At 47.2% G+C, this 20293-nt stretch overlaps 1 protein-coding gene across 1 annotated transcript in view; it reads left to right on the forward strand.

Annotated features, from left to right (window-relative positions):
* The window catches only part of LOC144508633 (N-terminal EF-hand calcium-binding protein 1-like), a 144003-nt gene that overhangs the window by 66881 nt on the left and 56829 nt on the right, over positions 1–20293 (forward strand). Inside the window, exons 4-5 of the mRNA XM_078236848.1 lie at positions 9460–9485; positions 17578–17675. Of these exons, the coding sequence (XP_078092974.1) occupies positions 9460–9485; positions 17578–17675 (124 nt within the window). The remainder of the gene's footprint in view (positions 1–9459; positions 9486–17577; positions 17676–20293) is intronic.

A 20293-nucleotide genomic window follows, 5' to 3' on the forward strand; every position in this document is an offset into this window, starting at 1 on the left:
AGCCACTATTGCCATTATTGTTGTTAAATCATTGTTGGAGTGGTTCTTTCTCTGTCTGCACTGTATGGAGATTAGTTCAAGCCGTTCCAGATTGATTTGCTTTTCCAGTCAGATAATGCTGATTAATGAAGCTGCTGAGCTATAGAAACCTTTCTGTTTAATGAAGAGAAATCTTGATTATGGATAATGTAGAGAACATCAGTAAGTTCTCTGCCAGCACGTTGCAGTGTGGCGATCATCTGCCCTCGTACCTTGATTGGGGCGCCCCCTGGATGGTAAAGTTGAGTTGTAGATGGTTGGTGAAATTCAAGTTTCAGTCGCACTTCCATATCAGAAAGAATCGACACTGCTGTCCCCGTGTCCAACGTAAAATCTTATTGTGGCCATTGGATATGATGGTGGTATTTTACCATCGCGTTGTGCCCGTTTTCGGGGGCCCGTGACCGGTCGGGGGGGGGGGCGGGGGGGGGCGGTGGGGGAGCTGTATCTCGGGCAGTGGGCCCCTGCGATTGCAAGAGGGGAGTTGCTTCAGGCTGCCTGCAGTAGCAGGGGCCTGACAGCTCTCTCCTTTCTGTCAGACCCCTGCTATTGTTAACGCACATACGCAGCATCAGAGATCTGCACATGCGCACAACCTCCCTCTGCAGGCTTTCGGGCACGTTAAGCCCCACCCACAGGCTTCTGCAGTGAGCAACAGACTTAGTCAACATTTGGCAGCCAGAGTGCGTATGGGCGGGGGGGGGGGGGGGGGGGGGGGGGGGGGGGGGGGGGTGGGGGGCCTGGAAACACACCCAAAAAATGGATCTGAAACTCTCCCAGTTTCAAGCCTGCCCGGCACTTAGGCAAACAATGGTGAAATTCCGGCCGGTATCTCCACAGTTCAGAAGGTCTTCTTGGATTTTGCAACCTCACCGAAGAAAGCTACTTCCTAATCCTTCATATCTTCCATTTCCTGGATACTGCTTTGATCTGATTGGTTTCTTCTTAATGTTTTTAGTAGCAGGTTTTTTGTTGTGACATTTTAAAGTGGTTACCCTCTCAGGCGGGCCTGGCAATCTGCATGTATGGTGGGACAGTCTTCGTGCCTTTGGGGTTTTTTTGCAGCCACAATGGGAATAATGGATAATGGCAGTGACTGCCCGGTCTAAGGACAAAGAACAAAGAAAATTACAACACTGGAACAGGTCCTTCGGCCCTCCAAGCCTGCACCGACCAACTTTCTGAGTCTGCTTTTTAGTGGGCGCGCTGCTAACTCTATTGCTCACAAACTGGACTGATTCAGTGGCCTGACTCCGCAGTGGCTCTCCCTCACTCAAGATTAATACTCAGTTCTGCTTCTATAGCTCAGCCTGTCTCACTGATTGAACTGCCTTGGATAATGTCATTTCTCTGGCCTGCAGAGAGTTAGATAATCCTTCAACAAGGATACCCACCACAATACGGTTTTGGATGAGTACCTCCGTTAGCTCTCCATACTCGCAACTAGCAGCCAAACAATATCAGTCATTGCTGAAAATATCTATATTTTCTCTGGATTACGGGGAGTGTTAGCTAAACTGTGTCCAGTCCATAATAATGTTCTTCCAAAGACTGAAATACGAGGTCTTAATAACCTCTTCATAGGTCACTGTTGTGGGTGGCACAGTGGTTAACACTGTTGCCTCACAGCACCAGAGACCTGGGTTCGATTCCCGGCTTGGGTCACTGTCTGTGCAGAGTCTGCACGTTCTCCCCGTGTCTGCGTGGGCTTCCTCCGGTTTCCTCCCACAGTCCGAAAGATGTGCTGGTTAGGCGCATTGGTCGTGCTAAGTTCTCCCTCGAACACCACCCACTACCAATTCAAACGCCCATCTCCCTCTGTTCAAGACATTGACCAGATGATAAAACATAATTTGAGTGTACTTTGATCTTCTACTTTTCCGTCTCTGGTTGATATTCCAAAATCAATGAATGGAATTTGCATATGCAAAGCACAACACACATCATGTTGGTCTCAGAACTGAGTTGAGTAGAAGTTCCTCAGTGCACATGTGACTTGATAGTCTGCCAGCCCATCCCTTCTCATCAGCGCTTGACTGGATGGTCACCAACATAAATACTTCCCCAATTTGCTTTTGCAATCCTCGACTCTGACTTTTGAAAGTGACCTCTGACAATTAGGTTTTCTCTTTAAACTTACATTTTTGATTGTTGGCAGGAACAGGTTAATTGTGCTTCTTATACATTCTGTCAGGGTCCACCTGTGTGGATGAGCTCTTTCAGGCTGTCTCAGACACAGACTGACTGATAGGCTGATCGATCGCCTTCAAAACAATGGGCGGCACTGCTGCTTCACAGTGTCAGGGACCCGGTTTTGATTCTAGCCTTGGGTCACTGTCTGTGTGAAGTTTGCATGTTCTCCCTGTGTCTGCGTGGATTTCCTCCAAGTGCTCTGGTTTCTTCCCACAGTCCAAAGATGTGTGGGTTAGGTTGATTGGCCATGCTAAATTGACCCTTAGTGTCAGAGGGATTAGTAGGGTAAATACGTGGGGTTATGGGGACAGGGCCTGGGTGGGATTGCTGTCGGTGCAGACTTGATGGACTGAATGGCCTCCTTCTGCACTGTAGGGATTCTATGGTCCCATTTAACCCTGATAAATGTGAGGTGATTCATTTTGGTAGGACTAATTTAAATGTGGATTACAGGGTCAAAGGTAGGGTTCTGAAGACTGTGGAGGAACAGAGAGATCTTGGGGTCCATATTCACAGATCTCTAAAGGTTGCCACTCAAGTGGATAGAGCTGTGAAGAAGGCCTATAGTGTGTTAGCTTTTATTAGCAGGGGGTTGGAGTTTAAGAGCCGTGGGGTTATGCTGCAACTGTACAGGACCTTGGTGAGACCACATTTGGAATATTGTGTGCAGCAATGGATAACCAGGGAAATTGAGGATCTGATTAAAATGAAAAGGGAGGCGTACGTTAAGTCCAGGCAACTGAAAACAGATGGAGCTCTGGAGGAATACAGAGAGAGTAGGAAAGATCTCAAACGGGGAGTTAGAAGGGCAAAAAGAGGTCACGAGATGTTCTTGGCAGGCAGGATTAAGGAGAATCCTAAGGCATTCTATTCATACGTTCGGAACAAAAGAGTTGTCAGGGAGAAAATCGGACCTCTCGGGGACAAAGGAGGGGAATTATGCTTAGAACCCAAGGGAATAGGGGAGATCCTAAATGAATACTTTGCATCGGTATTCACGAAGGAGAGGGGCGTGTTAACCGGGAGTGTCTCGGAGGGAGGTGTTGACCCGTTAGAGAAAACCTCCATTACAAGAGAGGAAGTGTTAGGTTTTTTAGGGAACATTAAAACTGACAAAGCCCCAGGGCCTGATGGCATCTATCCTCGACTGCTCAGGGAGACGAGAGGTGAAATTGCTGGGCCTCTGACGGAAATCTTTGTCGCTTCTTTGGACACGGGTGAGGTCCCTGAGGATTGGAGGATAGCGAATGTGGTCCCGTTGTTTAAGAAGGGTAGCAGGGATAACCCAGGAAATTATAGGCCGGTGAGCTTGACGTCCGTGGTAGGGAAGTTGTTGGAGAGGATTCTTAGAGACAGGATATATGTGCATTTAGAACGGAACAATCTCATTAGTGACAGACAGCATGGTTTTGTAAGAGGGAGGTCGTGCCATACAAATTTGGTGGAGTTTTTTGAGGAAGTGACAAAAACGGTTGATGAAGGAAGGGCCGTGGATGTCGTCTATATGGATTTCAGTAAGGCATTTGACAAAGTCCCACATGGCAGGTTGGTTAAGAAGGTTAAGGCTCATGGGATACAAGGAGAAGTGGCTAGATGGGTGGAGAACTGGCTTGGCCATAGGAGACAGAGGGTAGTGGTCGAAGGGTCTTTTTCCGGCTGGAGGTCTGTGACCAGTGGTGTTCCGCAGGGCTCTGTACTAGGACCTCTGCTATTTGTGATATATATAAATGATTTGGAAGAAGGTGTAACTGGTGTAATCAGCAAGTTTGCGGATGACACGAAGATGGCTGGAATTGCGGATAGCGAAGAGCATTGTCGGACAATACAGCAGGATATAGATAGGCTGGAAAATTGGGCGGAGAGGTGGCAGATGGAATTTAATCCGGATAAATGCGAAGTGATGCATTTTGGAAGAAATAATGTAGGGAGGAGTTATACAATAAATGGCAGAGTCATCAGGAGTATAGAAACACAGAGGGACCTAGGTGTGCAAGTCCACAAATCCTTGAAGGTGGCAACACAGGTGGAGAAGGTGGTGAAGAAGGCATATGGTATGCTTGCCTTTATAGGATGGGGTATAGAGTATAAAAGCTGGAGTCTGATGATGCAGCTGTATAGAACGCTGGTTAGGCCACATTTGGAGTACTGTGTCCAGTTCTGGTCGCCGCACTACCAGAAGGACGTGGAGGCATTGGAGAGAGTGCAGAGAAGGTTTACCAGGATGTTGCCTGGTATGGAGGGTCTTAGCTATGAGGAGAGATTGGGTAGACTGGGGTTGTTCTCCTTGGAAAGACGGAGAATGAGGGGAGATCTAATAGAGGTATACAAGATTATGAAGGGTATAGATAGGGTGAACAGTGGGAAGCTTTTTCCCAGGTCGGAGGTGACGATCACGAGGGGTCATGGGCTCAAGCTGAGAGGGGCGAAGTATAACTCAGACATCAGAGGGACGTTTTTTACACAGAGGGTGGTGGGGGCCTGGAATGCGCTGCCAAGTAGGGTGATGGAGGCAGGCACGCTGACATCGTTTAAGACTTAACTGGATAGTCACATGAGCAGCCTGGGAATGGAGGGGTACAAACGATTGGTCTAGTTGGACCAAGGAGCGGCACAGGCTTGGAGGGCCGAAGGGCCTGTTTCCTGTGCTGTACTGTTCTTTGTTCTTTGTTCTTTGTTCAGTTCTGGTCACCTCACTATAAGAAGGATGTGGAAGCGCTGGAAAGAGTGCAGAGGAGATTTACCAGGATGCTGCCTGGTTTGGAGGGTAGGTCTTATGAGGAAAGGTTGAGGGAGCTGGGGCTGTTCTCTCTGGAGCGGAGGAGGCTGAGGGGAGACTTAATAGAGGTTTATAAAATGATGAAGGGGATAGATAGAGTGAACGTTCAAATACTATTTCCTCGGGTGGATGGAGCTATTACAAGGGGGCATAACTATAGGGTTCGTGGTGGGAGATATAGGAAGGATATCAGAGGTAGGTTCTTTACGCAGAGAGTGGTTGAGGTGTGGAATGGACTGCCTGCAGTGATAGTGGAGTCAGACACTTTAGGAACATTTAAGCGGTTATTGGATAGGCACATGGAGCACACCAGGATGATAGGGAGTGGGATAGCTTGATCTTGGTTTCAGATAAAGCTCGGCACAACATCGTGGGCCGAAGGGCCTGTTCTGTGCTGTACTGTTCTATGTTCTATGTTCTATAAACACTTGCCATAAACTTGTCATCAGAAATTAGCAAGGGAGGGAAACTATCTTCCTGATGACCTTCAAAATCTTCCAAAAATGACAGTCAAAACACACATTATCCCAAAGAAAGACTAAAAAAGGAAGAGTTATAACAGCTGCCTACGGCTGTAGCTCTCTGATCCAACACAAATCAATCTTGTCAGCCTCTTGTCCTTTGATTTGTAGCTGGACTGTGGACTGAAGAGCCCTGAGACAGGATGGGGACGCCATCACTTGACATTGCAGTGTTTAACCTGAGGCACACAGCCCAGGGCAATTCAGACATCAACTCTATTTTGTTGGCTTCCAGCACTGGCCAGGAAACCACTTGTGCTTCTGAATGCTGCAGACAGCCTGTGAAGCGACAAATATGGAAACTCCACTTGCTTGTTTCGTAAATGTAACCAACTAGACAGAAAATGGAAGGTGCAACTGCAAGGCACGTCTCATCAACTCACTGTTACGTAGAACCTAGGAGCAGGAGTAGGCCATTCGGCCCTTCAAGCCTGCACTGCTATTCAATATGATCATGCTGATCCTCTATCTCAATGCCATATTCCCGCTTTCTCCCATCCCCCTTGTTGCCTTTAAATTCTAAAACATTTATCTATTTCTTGAACACATTCAGTGACTTGGCCTCTACAGCCTTCTGTGGTAGAGAATTCCACAGGTTCACCACCCTTTGAGTGAAGACATTTTTCCTCACCTCAATCCTAAATGGTCCACCCCGTACCCTGAGACTGTGCCCCTGGTTCCAGATTCCCCAACCAGGGAAAACATCCTCCCTGCATCACCTCTGTCCAGCCCTGTTAGAATATCATACATTCCAATCAGATCTCCTCTCATCCTTTTAAATGTCAGTGAATACAGGCCCAGTTGAACCAATCTCTTCTCATAGGACAGTCAGTATCAGCCTAGTGACCCTCCCCTGCACTCCCTCGATAAGTATATCGTTTCTTAGGTAGGGAGACCAAAATTGCACATAATACTCCAGGTGTGGTCTGACTAAGGCCCTGTATAACTGTGGTAAGACATCTCAACTTCTGATCCTCCTGCAGTGAAGGCCAACATAGCATTTGCCTTCCTAATGGCTTGCTGCACCTGCCTCTCCGCTTTCATTGACTGGCGTACAAGTATGTGAGCCTCTAGGTTGCAATTCAGTAAAGGAGACATGAGCTCTGCTTCTTCATAAACTACCCTTATTTCTTTGATCCAACTCCACATACAATTCTCCAACAAAAACTCAGTGCCACTTGTAGCCCCTTTATATATCAGTGATTTCTAATGAACAATTGACATCAAATTAGGACTTCAATGGAAGGTCTGTTAACCCATTTCTTAAAACAAGAACACCCAGATCCCTTTGTACATCCGCTCTTCCCAGTGTATCACCATTTAAATGATACTGTTCCTTTCTGTTTCTCATAGAATTCCATAGAATCCCCACAGTGCAGAAGGAGGCCATTCGGCCCATCGAGTCTGCACTGACCACAATGCCCATAACCCTACTTATTTACCCTACTAACCACCTGACACTAGGATCAATTTAGCATGGCCAATCAACCTAACCTGCATATCTTTGGATTGTGGGAGGAAACCGGAGAACCCGGAGGAAACCCATGCAGACATGGGGAGAAGGTGCAGACTCCGCACAGACAGTGACTCAAGCCGGGAATTGAACCTGGGTCCCTGGCGCTGCGAGGCAACAGTGCTAACCACTGTGCCACCGTGCCGCCCCAGAGTGGACAATTTCAAATTCAACTGCTGTGGACTCAGTTTGTTGGCCTGGAGATGAAGTTGTCGCACCTGATATTTCAAATACTCGGATGCCAGCGTCATTTCCTGTGCTCCTTAATATTGTATTTTTTTTGTTGACAGTCTGTCTTCCTTGGTCTACCCCATATCCTGAGACTGTGTCCCCTGGTTCTAGATTCCCCAACCAGGGAAAACATCCTCCCTGCATCACGTCTGTCCAGCCCTGTTAGAACTTTGACATGTGATTGACTACGAGGCTATTTTACTCTGTTGGCTTAATCGACCTCACCCCAAGTAGATTTTACACTTCGCACGATGCCACATCTGCCCAATGCTGCCAGTCATTAAATCTGGTGGGCAAGTTCAGGAGAAGGAGACCTAACCTTGAAATTAGAACTTGGCTGTGCAAGGGTGAAATCAGGAAGCACCTCACCACACAAAGGGAACTGAAAATCTGAATCTCCTCCCCACACACCCCCTCCCCACTCGCCTCCCCACCCACCCACCCACCTCCTCCCCACCCACCCCCTCCCCATTCGCCTTCCACCCACCCACCTCCTCCCCCATCCACCTCCTCCCCACCCGCCCCCTCCCCACCCACCTCCCCTCCCATCCACCTCCTCCCCACCCACCCCCTCCCCACCCACCTCCCCCCCATCCAACTCCTCCCCACCCGCCCCCTCCCCACCCACCTTCCCCCCCATCCACCTCCTCCCCACCCGCTCCCTCCCCACCCACACCCCCCCCCACCCCTTCCACCTCCTCCCCACCTGCCCCCTCCCCACCTGCTCCCTCCCCACCCACCTCCCCCCCCATCCAACTCCTCCCCACCCGCCCCCTCCCCACCCACCTCCCCCCCATCCACCTCCTCCCCACCCGCTCCCTCCCCACCCACACCCACCTCCCCCCCATCCACCTCCTCCCCACCTGCCCCCTCCCCACCTGCTCCCTCCCCACCCACCTCCCCCCCATCCACCTCCTCCCCACCCGCTCCCTCCCCACCCACACCCACCTCCCCCCCATCCACCTCCTCCCCGCCTGCCCCCTCCCCACCTGCTCCCTCCCCACCCACCTCCCCCCCCCATCCACCTCCTCCCCACCCGCTCCCTCCCCACCCACACCCACCTCCCCCCCCATCCACCTCCTCCCCACCTGCCCCCTCCCCACCTGCTCCCTCCCCCCCCACCTCCCCCCCCATCCACCTCCTCCCCACCCGCCCCCTCCCCATCCACACCACTCTAAATGTTGATACAAGAGGTTTCAGTTGAAAATTTCAAGAATGAGATTGACAGGGCTTTCTTAAGTGCGGTGATTAAGAAACATTAAATCGAGGTGATGGCTGGAATGAAGACACAGATCACTTCTGTGATCTCACCGACTGGTGGACTAGTCTTGAGGGACTGAATGGCCTACTCCTGCTTCTGCGTTCATGGTTTGTTTCTTTCGAAGGTGGTCTATGGGATGATATCCTTGGGGGGGCGGGATTTTCCAGCCGTGCTCGCCCCAAAGCCGGACATTCCCGGCCTGAGGTCAGTGTCCTGCCCGCTACGATTCCCGTGGCGGGCGGGACGGGAAATTTCCGCCCGTAGAGTCATGTTTAGATTGCGAGTCCAGTCACACGACCGTTACATTACCGTACCCTTGGATTGTGCCACGGGCTGAAAACAGTCACCATAACACACAAAGTTAAAGTTTATTTATTAGTCACAAATATTTATTCGTCACTCTCTCATTTCTTTCTCTATGAACGGTATGTTTTGTCTGTATGGCGTGCAAGAAAAAATACTTTTCACTGTATGTTAATACATGTGACAATAATAAATCAAATCAAATGTAAGGTTTACATTAATACTGCAATGAAGTTACTGTGAAAATCTCCTGGTCGCCACACTCTGGTGCATGTTCGGGTCAATGCACCTAACCAGCACGTCTTTCAGACTGTGGGAGGAAACCCGGAGGAAACTCACACAGACACTGGGAGAACATGCAGACTTTGCACAGACAGTGACCCAAACCAGGAATCGAACCCAGGTCTCTGGCACTGTGAGGCAGCAGTGCTAACCACTGTGCCACTGTGCCGCCTGTGATCTACTGATTATTTCAGGCTGAAGGCATCAAACTGAAATAGTCTAGTGGAAGGCTTGTAGTTTACACCATTGTATTAAATATTTATGATTAACATTGATTAAAACAATTCGAACCATTGCTAAAACCATTGTTGTAATCCATTCTCACTCTCTCCTTAAACAGCAATTTGGACACAGAGGAATTGTGTGGTAAGTCAGCAGTTTCATTCTCCCCTCCCTTCTTTCGAATGCTGAACGTCCTTTTGCCTTTCCAGTGATTTATGTCTGTGTGACTCCCGGGGGAGCTGTGACAGCAATAACTTGTTACGCAGGCACTTTAACAGCCCTCAGATTCCTTGTTGTTTCTTCTGAAGGGATTTTTGCCATGTTCTCGGTTAATCTGCACTGTATCTGTCAAATCTGATTCTTCAGCTGTAAAGATAGACAAAGCTACTGGCTATTTTTTTTTCACTGGGACACGTAGAGCGATGTTGTGCGTCAATTATCTGGGGGCTGTTGTGGTGCAAAGTGCAAACAATGTCAGGGAAAGTGAGTCAGCTCTTCCCCACTCTTCGCACCTTGCCAATCACTTGAAGAGGCCAATGTCTCTTGTTAAAGTAAAGTGAGATTCTTTGTTTATTTTATAATGTGTGCACACCCAGGATGTCACAGGTCTGTTGAGACCACATTTAGACTATTGTAAGCAATTTTGGTCCCCATACCTAAGGAAGGATGTGCTGGCCTTGGAGCGAGTCCAGAGGAGGTTCATGAGAATGATCCCGGGATTGAAAATCTTGACGTATGAGGAGTGTCTGAGGATTCTGCGTATGTACTCGATGGAGTTTAGAAGGATGAGGAGGGGATCTCATTGAAGCTTACAGGGTACTGCGAGGCCTGGATCGAGTGGACGTGGGGAAGATGTTTCCATTAGGAGAGACTAGGGTCTGAGGGCACAGCCTCAGAGTAAAGGGACGACCCTTTAGAACCGAGATGAGGAGGAATTTCTTCAGCCAGAGGGTGGTGAATCTGTAGAATTCATTGCCACAGAAGGCTGTGGAGGCCAGGTCATTGAGTGCATTTAAGACAGAGATAGATATGTTCTTGATTGGTAAAGGGATTTTACGGGGAAAAGGTGGGAGAATGAGGTTGAGAAACTTATCAGCCGTGATTGAATGGCGGAGCAGACTCAACGGGTTGAATAGCCTAATTCTGCTCCTATATCATGTGATCATCATAAGACATAGCCATTGGTGCACTTGTGTCTTCTCTCTAACCCTTAATATTTGCTGCACAACTTTCTTTCCAGCAAGGTATTCAAGTGTGGGTCACAGGACCCACTGGAGCGTAGGAGGTTTAGGGGTGATCTTATAGAGGTCTATAAAATAATAATGATAGTCAATATCTTTTCCCAAAGGTAGGGGAGTCGAAAACTAGAGGGCATAGGTTTAAGGTGAGAGGGGAGAGATACAAAAGGGTCCAGAGGGACAATTTTTTCACACAGAGGATCGTGAGGGAACAAGCTGCCAGAGGCAGTAGTAGAGGTGGGTACAATTTTGTCTTTTAGAAACATAGAAACATAGAAAAACTACAGCACAAAACAGGCCCTCTGGCCCCACAAGTTGTGCCGAACATATCCCTACCTTTTAGGCCTACCTATAACCCTCCATCCTATTAAGTCCCATATACTCATCCAGGAGTCTCTTAAAAGACCCTATTGAGTTTGCCTCCACCACCACTGACGGCAGCCGATTCCACTTGCCCACCACCCTCTGTGTGGAAAACTTCCCCCTAACATTTCGCCTGTACCTACCCCCCCCAGCGCCTTAAACCTGTGTCCTCTCGTAGCAGCCATTTCCACCCTGGGAAAAAGCCTCTGAGAGTCCACCCAATCTCTCAACATCTTATATACCTCTATTAGGTCTCCTCTCATCCTACGTCTCTCCAAGGAGAAAAGACCGAGCTCCCTCAGCCTATCCTCATAAAGCATGCCACTCAATCCAGGCAACATCCTTGTAAATCGCCTCTGCACCCTTTCAATCTTTTCCACATCCTTCCTGTAATGAGGCGACCAGAACTGAGCACAGTACTCCAAGTGGGGTCTGACGAGGGTCTTATATAGCTGCATCACTATCCCCGGACGCCTAAACTCAATCCCTCGATTGATAAAGGCCAGCACACCATACGCTTTCTTAACCGCCTTCTCTACCTCCGGGGCCGATTTTAGAGTCCTATGGACCCGGACCCCAAGCTCCTTCTGATCCTCTACAGTACTAAACATTCAGACAGTTACATGGGTAAGATGAGTGTAGAGGGATATGGGCCAAACACAGGCAATTGGGACTAGCTTAGTGGTTAAAAGAAAGGGTGGCATGGGACAAGTTGGGCTGTTTCCATGTTGTAAACCTCTATGACGACTCTATATCATATGAGGTTGCAATCTGTTGGTGAGTGGCATTTTAATTAATTTATCCTTTTATGGGATGTAGGCACCATTGGCAAGGCCTGCACTTGTTGCCCATCCCTAAGTCCCCTAATTGTAGGAAGGTATGTGTGTTCATCTATATTTCTGTGTTTGTATATGATGAAAATGATATATTTTCCTGTGAAGTGACATTTTGGATTTTGTTTGACCGAGGATTTGGGTGGCTTCTAAATGCTGAATTTTTCAAGCAAAGTTTATTCACACACGCTTTTCTTTATACAAGGCAGAAAGTGGTTACAATACCAATGAAATAAACTTTGATCTAACAGAGACCGTAACCAAAAGAGAAAGAATGATTGAAGGAGAGAATTGCATCTATTTAATGCCTTTCACAAACTCAGGATGTTCCAAAGTGCGTTAGAACCATTGAAGTGACTTGAGAGTGATGCTGTAAAGGCTGGAGGGAGGATTCAGGTCACCAGATTAGCAGCACCTCTGGGTGTGTTTCGCGTGGGATGGATCTGACTCCACGTGCTTTCAATTCTACGAACCACAAACAAGAAAAACCAGCTGCTGACAAATGTCCCGATCTCCTTTCAGCTTGATTCCAACAGTACCCGTCCCTGTATAAGGTCGGATAGACTAGAAGCCTATTTTTTACCACGATAGTCGTGTTGAAGGTTGCTGAACCTTTCAAACTGCGCCTGGATGCACGCTGCGGTGATGGTATTCAGCTCGCTATTTGTGTCTGTGCGTGGACCTTTGTGAAGAGTGGAACCAGCAACTTGCTGTGCATGTTGTGATGAATGTTGTGCTCTCATCAGGATTGTAAACACAAACACTCAGCTTCAAATGCCTCGCCTGATGTCGGCATCCCTATAATCCTACAAAATTGCAATCTATAATGAGTTACTTTAGCACAAAAGCAACAAATTACTGGCAAGCACCCTAAACGAGAAAGAGAGTTTAATTCTGAGGAGGACATGGATTGAGATTAAGCCATTGTGAAGAAGAATTGATTTTTTTCGAAATGAATTATATGCTGATAGACAGGGAATGAAATTGAGTCTTTATATTGGAAAGATCTGTTTTAGTGAGTGTTACAATCTCAGTTGATGTTATAACTGGACAGTAAGATCCCAGAATGGAACCCTGCCTCAAAAGGGGTGGCACGGTGGCACAGTGGTTAACACTACTGCCTCATGGCGCTAGGGATCCAGGTTCGATTCCAGCCTCAGGTGACTCTCTGTGCAGAGTTTGCATGTTCTCCCCATCTCCGCATGGGTTTCCTCCGGGTGCTCCGGTTTCCTCCCACAGTCCAAAGACATGCCGGGGGATTATCAAGCTAAACACATTGATTGTCAGGGTAAATGCATGGGGATATGGGGATAGAGCCTGTTGTCGGTACAGGCTCAATGGGCCAAATGGCCTCCTCCTGCACTGTCAGGATTCTATTCTTAAAGACTGTAACTTTTACTTCTTTTTTAGAAAAAATGGAGGAACAGGGTCACGGGATCACTAATTAGTTCTTAACAAGAAAAAAATTATTAAATATGAAAGGGTTACTTATGATGCAATACTCCCTTACATCCCCTTAGCTTTGCCAATATACACAGATTTTGTGGATAACATGGATTACAAGGTATATCTTAAGCTATAATGGTCTCAGTAACACAAAGTCCCTTTAAACACACTGGTTGGCTGTAGCCAAACACACACTCCACTCTGAACCTAAGCAAGTTCCTATGAATTTCTCCTCGGAATCCCCCTGGATGATCTTTATACTGTCAGCCTCACTGAAATCTAGCTTCCACACAAGTGATTTTAAATTCCACTTTCAAAAAGACACCTTCAAATCTTCTTTTAAATAGTGCTTTCTCTCAGTTGTTTGTCCATCAAGGATTCGCTTACAAGTTTTACACCTTCTCCCTTCAGAGTTCCTTTGTCTTGATGGTTGCACCAATTCTTCACGATTGCTTTAACTATTGATTCCCAGACTGTATTAAGATGGCACCAAACATTTGGTTTACCTCTGAAGTCTGCTTTCCCACTTTAAATCTGGCTACTGCAGCTGTCTCTTAAACTCACAACACTTTGTCTGCATTTCCCTTGAATTCTCCTCTGAACAGTACCTTGTTTCTCTTCATGATCTCTGTTCCCTTAACTTCAGTCTTCCTGAAACATTCTTTCTGTCCAAATTCCATGGTTGTCTGAACTGTATCTGGTTCTTTGGGAAGTCTGCCTCTTTGCAGCCTCCTTGACCTTCCCAGTCTTTCTACTGGCACAGTTGAGAGATGTTCACTCTCCAACAAGGGGAGGTGATGGCCTAGTGGTATTATCGCTAGAATATTAATCTAGAAAGCTAATGATCTGGGGACACAGGTTCAAATCTTGCCACAGCAGAATTTGAATTCAATAAAAAATATCTGGAATTAAGAATCTACTGATGACCATGAAACAATTGTTGATTTTTGGAAAAAACCATCTGGTTCAATAATGCCTTTAGGGAAGGAAATCTGCTGTCCTTACCTGGTCTGGCCTACATGTGACTCCAGAGCCACAGGGTTGGGCAATAAATGCTGGCCAGCCAGCGACGCCCATGTCCCATGAATAAATAAAATAAAATCGCAAACAAATTCCGCTAAAACTAAATTTAAAAAGTCTTTCTACTTAAAAAGGGCCCCTGGTTGCTAAGCAATGACTTTATTCTTCTACCAATTCATTTACTTTTCATGCCATAACCCTCTCTAAGCACAAAAGAAGCACAGTTGGAACTGAAACCCAACTCACACACCTTGGTCCAGCATGAATCTAACCCTTCCTTACACAGGAACACTAAATTAAACCTACTTAAAACTACACCTTATATCAAATATTTACCAATACAAGTATAAATCTACCTTTCTTTTCCTAACTTGAGGCATTAAAAAACAGCGTGTTACTTATTTTTTTTTACCAACAATCTACTGCTGAAGCATTCTAGTGCACACTCAATGAACACAGATAACCCTTCAAGGTCCTGCCCCATGTTCACTGTACATTCATGAGACTTGAGTCCTTTCTTTTATGGAATATGTCACAGTTTTCTTCAGAATCATAGAATCCCTACAGTGCAGAAGAGGCCATTTGGCCCATCGAGCCTTCACTGACCCACTGACAGTGTATGTTACCCAGGCCCTATCCTGTAACCTCACACATTTCCTATGGCAAACCCATCTAACCTACACATCTTGGGACAGTAAGGGGCAATTTAGCATGGCCAATCCACCTAACTTGCATGTTTCTGGACTGTGGGAGGAAACAAACCGGACCAGCCATATAAATACTATAGTAGCTATAGCAGGCAAGAGGCTGGGAATCCTGCAGTGAGTAACTCATCTCCTGAAATTCTATCCACCATCCACAAGGCAAAAGTTAGGAGTGTGATGGAGCACTACCCTGGGTGAGTGCAGCTCCAACAACACTCAAGAAGCTGGCGCCATCCAAGATTGAGCAATCTGCTTGTTAAGCACCTCATCAACCACTTTAAGCACGCAGTGCTACCATCTACAAGATGCACTGCAGCAACTCACCAAAGCTCCTTACACAGCACCTTCCAAAACCATGGCCTCTACCACCCGGAAGGACAAAGGCAACAGACCCAGGGGAGCATCTGAAAATTCCCCTCCAAGCCACACACCATCCTGACATGGAAATATGTCGCTGTTCCTTCACTGTCACTGGGTCAAAAGCCTGGAAAGCAGCAGAGATTCACCAGGATGTTGCCTGGGATGGAACATTTAAGTTATGAAGAGAGGTTGGATCGGCTTGGGTTGTTTTCTCTGAAGCAGAGAAGACTGAGGGGCGACCGGATTGAGGTGTTCGAGATTATATGAGGGGCATGGGCAGGGTGGATAGGGAGCAGCCGTTCCCCTTAGTTGAAGGGTCAGTTACGAGGGGACACAAGTTAAAGGTGTGGGGTGGGAGGTTGAGGGGGGATTTGAGGAAAAACCTTTTTACTCAGAGGGTGGTGACGGTCTGGAATGCGCTGCCTGGGAGGGTGGTGGAGGCGGGATGCCTCACATCCTTTAACAAGTACCTGGATGAGTACTTGGCACGTCATAACATTCAAGGCTATGGGCCAAGTGCTGGCAAGGGGGATTAGGTGGGCAGGTGAGGGCCTTTCATGCGTCGGTGCAGAGTCGATGTGCCAAAGGGCCTCTTCTGCACTGTATTATTCTGTGATTCTGAAATCCCTTCCTAACAGCACTGTGAGTGTTCCTACACCAGACGGCTGACCACTACCCCCTCAAGGACAATTCAAGGCATGCAACAAACTTGCCAGTACCACTCACAACCCATGAAAGAGAAAAAAACACACACGCAAAAGGCTGTTAGTGAAAAAGCAGCACTCCTCGTGTCAATTCAACCTTCCTTAGCTCAAGAACATTGAAGCCAATTGCAGCATTCCTTTTGCGACTCAACTGGCAGACCACAAGTTTACAGCACGGAAAGAGGCCATTCAGCCCATCCAACTCGCGCTGAGATTTGTCCCCAACGAATTGAATCCAATTTCCCTCCTTGCTCCTCAGGCTGTTATGATTTATCAAGCGGCTATCTTTTATTCCCAAATGTGGGAATAAGGACAGGGATGGAAAAGAATCTCGGGTTTGCCTGACTGGACACAGAATCAAAGGAGGGAATTTTAGCCCACCTCTGAAGGGCGCCATGCGACCGGCCACTCTTGATTTCGAAGCAGTATAAAATTACACGAGGTTTAAAACTAACATTGAATCCAAATTCGGGAGATTGGGATCAAAGGTTATGGGGGGAAAGCAGGATTAGGCTATTGAGTTGGATGATCAGCCATGATAGTGATGAATGGTGGGGTAGGCTCGAAGGGCCAAATGGCCTCCTCCTGCTCCTATCTTCTATGTTTCTATGTCTATGAACCCCCATCAATCTTCCCATAGGTGGGTCAGATTAACATTTAACATCTAAGACTCAGTTGCCAATTCCTTCAAATGTGTATCCACCTCTCTCTCTGTGGTACACGAGGAGCCTTGTGTCGGAAAGTTGCGGACTTAACTCACAATCCGGAGACTTGAGCATCGAACTCTAGGCTTACGTTTCGAGGGAGTCCTGCACTGTTAGAGTTAGAACATAAGAACTAGGAGCAGGAATAGGCTATCTGGCCCCTCGAGCCTGCTCCACCATTCAATAAGATCATGGCTGATCTTTTAGTGGACTCAGCTCCACTTACCCGCCCGCTCACCATAACCCTTGATTCCTTTACTGTTCAAAAATGTATTTATCCTTGCCTTTAAAAACATTCAATGAGGTAGCCTCAACTGCTTCACTGGGCAGGGAATTCCACAGATTCACAACCCTTTGGGTGAAGAAGTTCCTCCTCAACGCTGCCCTAAATCTGCTCCCCTTGGGGCCATGCCTCCGAGATTTAGTTTCACCTGCCAGTGGAAACAACTTCCCTGCTTCTATCTTATCTATTCCCTTCATAATCTTATATGTTTCTATAAGATCTCCCCTCATTCTTCTGAATTCCAATGAGTATAGTCCCAGTCTACTCAGACTCTCCTCATCAACCATCTTTTGCATGAGACATTAAAGTAAGGCCCCTCTCAAGTGGCCATAAGCTGATTGGTCAGTATGACGGCGCTGTATGTGGGAGCTTGCTGTGCTCACTTGTTTGCCACATCTCCAAGTAGCGACTGCACTTCAGTACATTTGACTGGGTTGTAAAACATTGCGGGACATCCTGAGGTTGCGAATTATTAGAAGCACCTTCTTTCTTTATAGGGCAATTTGGTGCAAATAAATAAGTTGCCCTGAAGCTTTGCGGAAGAGAAGATTAAAAGCTTTTGTTTTTTGTTGTTTCTCTAGAGTATTTTTCTGAACATTTAGGGGAATATGAAAGTGTCCTGTCTGCTCTGGAACAACTCAATATCTCCATTCTGAAGGCCATGGACAAAACCAAAAAGGTACGTTACAATCTGACTAACAAAGAATCAAACAGCTTGTCTCGATTTAAAATGTTTCACAAGTATTTCTATTTGCCAAGCGTTCCGTTGCCATCCGGATATTACCTTGTGGCCAGCATCGAATTAAACAAAAACGCTTAAATTTACATAGGCTGGAATTCTCCGGCCGTTCACATCAGCAGGATTCTCCAGTCCCGCTGCAGTGAACGGAGATTTAGAGTCATAGAGATTTACAGCCTGGAAACAGGCCCTTCGGCCCAACCTGTCCATGCCGCCCTTTTTTTTAAACCCCGAAGCAAGTCTCAATTGCCCGCATTGGGCCCATATCCCTCTATACCCATCTTACCCATGTAAATGTCTAAACATTTTTTAAAAGACAAAATTGTACCCGCCTCTACTACTGCCTCTGGCAGCTCGTTCCAGACACTCACCACCCTTTGTGTGAAAAAATTGCCCCTCTGGTCACTTTTGTATCTCTCCTCTCTCACCTTAGACCTATGCCCTCTAGATTTAGACTCCCCCTACCTTTGGGAAAAGATATTGACTATCTAGCTGATCTATTCCCCTCATTATTTTGTAGACCTCTATAAGATCACCCCTCAGCCTCCTACGCTCCAGGGAAAAAAGTCCCAGTCTATCCAGCCTCTCCTTATAACTCAAACCATCAAGTCCCTGTAGCATCCTAGTAAATCTCTTCTGCACTCTTTCTAGTTTCTAGCACCAAATTCTCCATCCACGCTTGCAGTGGCCTAGGGGGCATAGAATGTACAGCACAGCCTCTCAGCCAGAATACTCCCGGAGGCCACTGTTTATGCTCTGCATAAGGCTCCCCTTAATTCATCTCAGTCAGTCAGCATATCTTCTGTTCCCTTCTGGTGTTTTTTTTTATCTAGCTTCCTCTTGAATGCATCAATGTTATTCATTTCAACAACTCACTCATGTTCCACACTCTTTCAAGCCTCTGGGTGAAGAAGTTCCTCTTCAATTCCTTATTGGATTTACTCGTGACCATCTTATATTCATCTCCTCTAGTTTTGGTTTCTCCAGAAGTGGATACGGAATACATGTTATTTTCATAGAATCATAGATTACCTACAGTGCAGAAGGAGGCCATTCTGCCCATCGAGTCTGCATGGCAACAATCCCACCCAGGCCCTATTCTCGTAACCCCACATATTTACCCTGCTGATCACTCTGACATTCCCCTGCACTAAAGAGCAATTTATCATGGCCAATCAACCTGACCCCCACATTTTCGGACTGCGGGAGGAAACCGGAGCACCCGGAGGAAACCCACCAGACACGGGGAGAATGTGCAAACTCCACACAGACAGTGATCCAAGCCGGGAATCGAACCCGGGACCCTGACGCTGTGAGGCAGCACTGCTAACCACTGTGCCGCTGTGCCGCTCCCTTCTCCTTTAACTTCTCCTTGTGGGTAAAACTTCACCAGTTTGGCCAGCAGGCTGAGCCTCTGGGGGGAGTTTTCCCGTCCCACCTGCCATGGGATTAGTAGTGAGGGGGGTGGGGGGTAGCGGACTCTGCAAAGGTCTGGTATCCATGGGTGGGAATTTTCCCATTTGGGGGCGAGCGTGGCTGGAAAATCCCACCTTTCAAGTCTGAGAGAACTTGCATTGACTGACATTATCACCAAATTATAGAAGCTTCAAGACAGGAGGAGGCTATTTGGCCCGCTGTGTTTGTGCTAGCAATACTTTCACATTGGGTCCATCTACTCCCATTTCTCCTTACCCATTGGTACCTTTATTCTTCAGATGCTTATATATTTGATCTAGAAAGCTATGAATGGTGTGACTGGTGACCTAAACCTTGGACAAATAACATTACAAAAGCAAAATAATGCGGATACTTGAAATCTGACATAAAAAACAGAAAATGCTGACAGCACTCGGCAGGTCTGGCAACATATGTGGAGAGAGAGTTAATGGGGGCGATTCTCCCATCCCACCCACCACTGGAATTTTAACTGGCGGGTTGCGGAGAATGTGAAACGCCATTGACGGTCGGGCGGGAATTTCCGGCTTTTAGACCAGCGCGGCCGAAGAATTCCACCCAATATTTCAGTCGTCTGAATAGTTTTCAGGAAGGTTTAAAGAAGGAGGAAGAGGTAGTGAGGTGGAGATAATTAGAAAGGGAATTCCTGCCCTCAGGGTCCAATCAGCTCAAGCTGCGCCTGGTGACTGTGGAGAGATGGAAATTGGGGGAGTACGAGAGGTCGAAATTGGAGGTTTGTGGGGCTGGCTTACGAGATACTTCTTCATTCACACAAAGAGACATGATAACGTGCAGACGTGACAATAGGCTGAGACAGTGAGAGAAATCAAAGAAATGGAAAGAGATATCAGTCAGAGCGTGGAGGAGGTGAGGGGGGAGTGAAGCAATTAGAAGTGGAGATGTCCAGGAAGGTGGGATAATGATATAAGGAGGTCAGCACCAAACGGGCAGAGTGCCCCCATATGGTGTCGTCCTCATTCTGGACACCAAACCATTCCCTCCCCACCCACTCAGAAGCAGCAGCACACTCATCTCACACCACCACCTCACCCTGCTGAGTGGCAAATGGGAGCTACAGTTAAAGTCTGACAGTCCAAAGATGT

Source organism: Mustelus asterias, chromosome 20, assembly GCF_964213995.1.
Source record: "Mustelus asterias chromosome 20, sMusAst1.hap1.1, whole genome shotgun sequence".
NCBI lineage: Eukaryota > Metazoa > Chordata > Chondrichthyes > Carcharhiniformes > Triakidae > Mustelus > Mustelus asterias.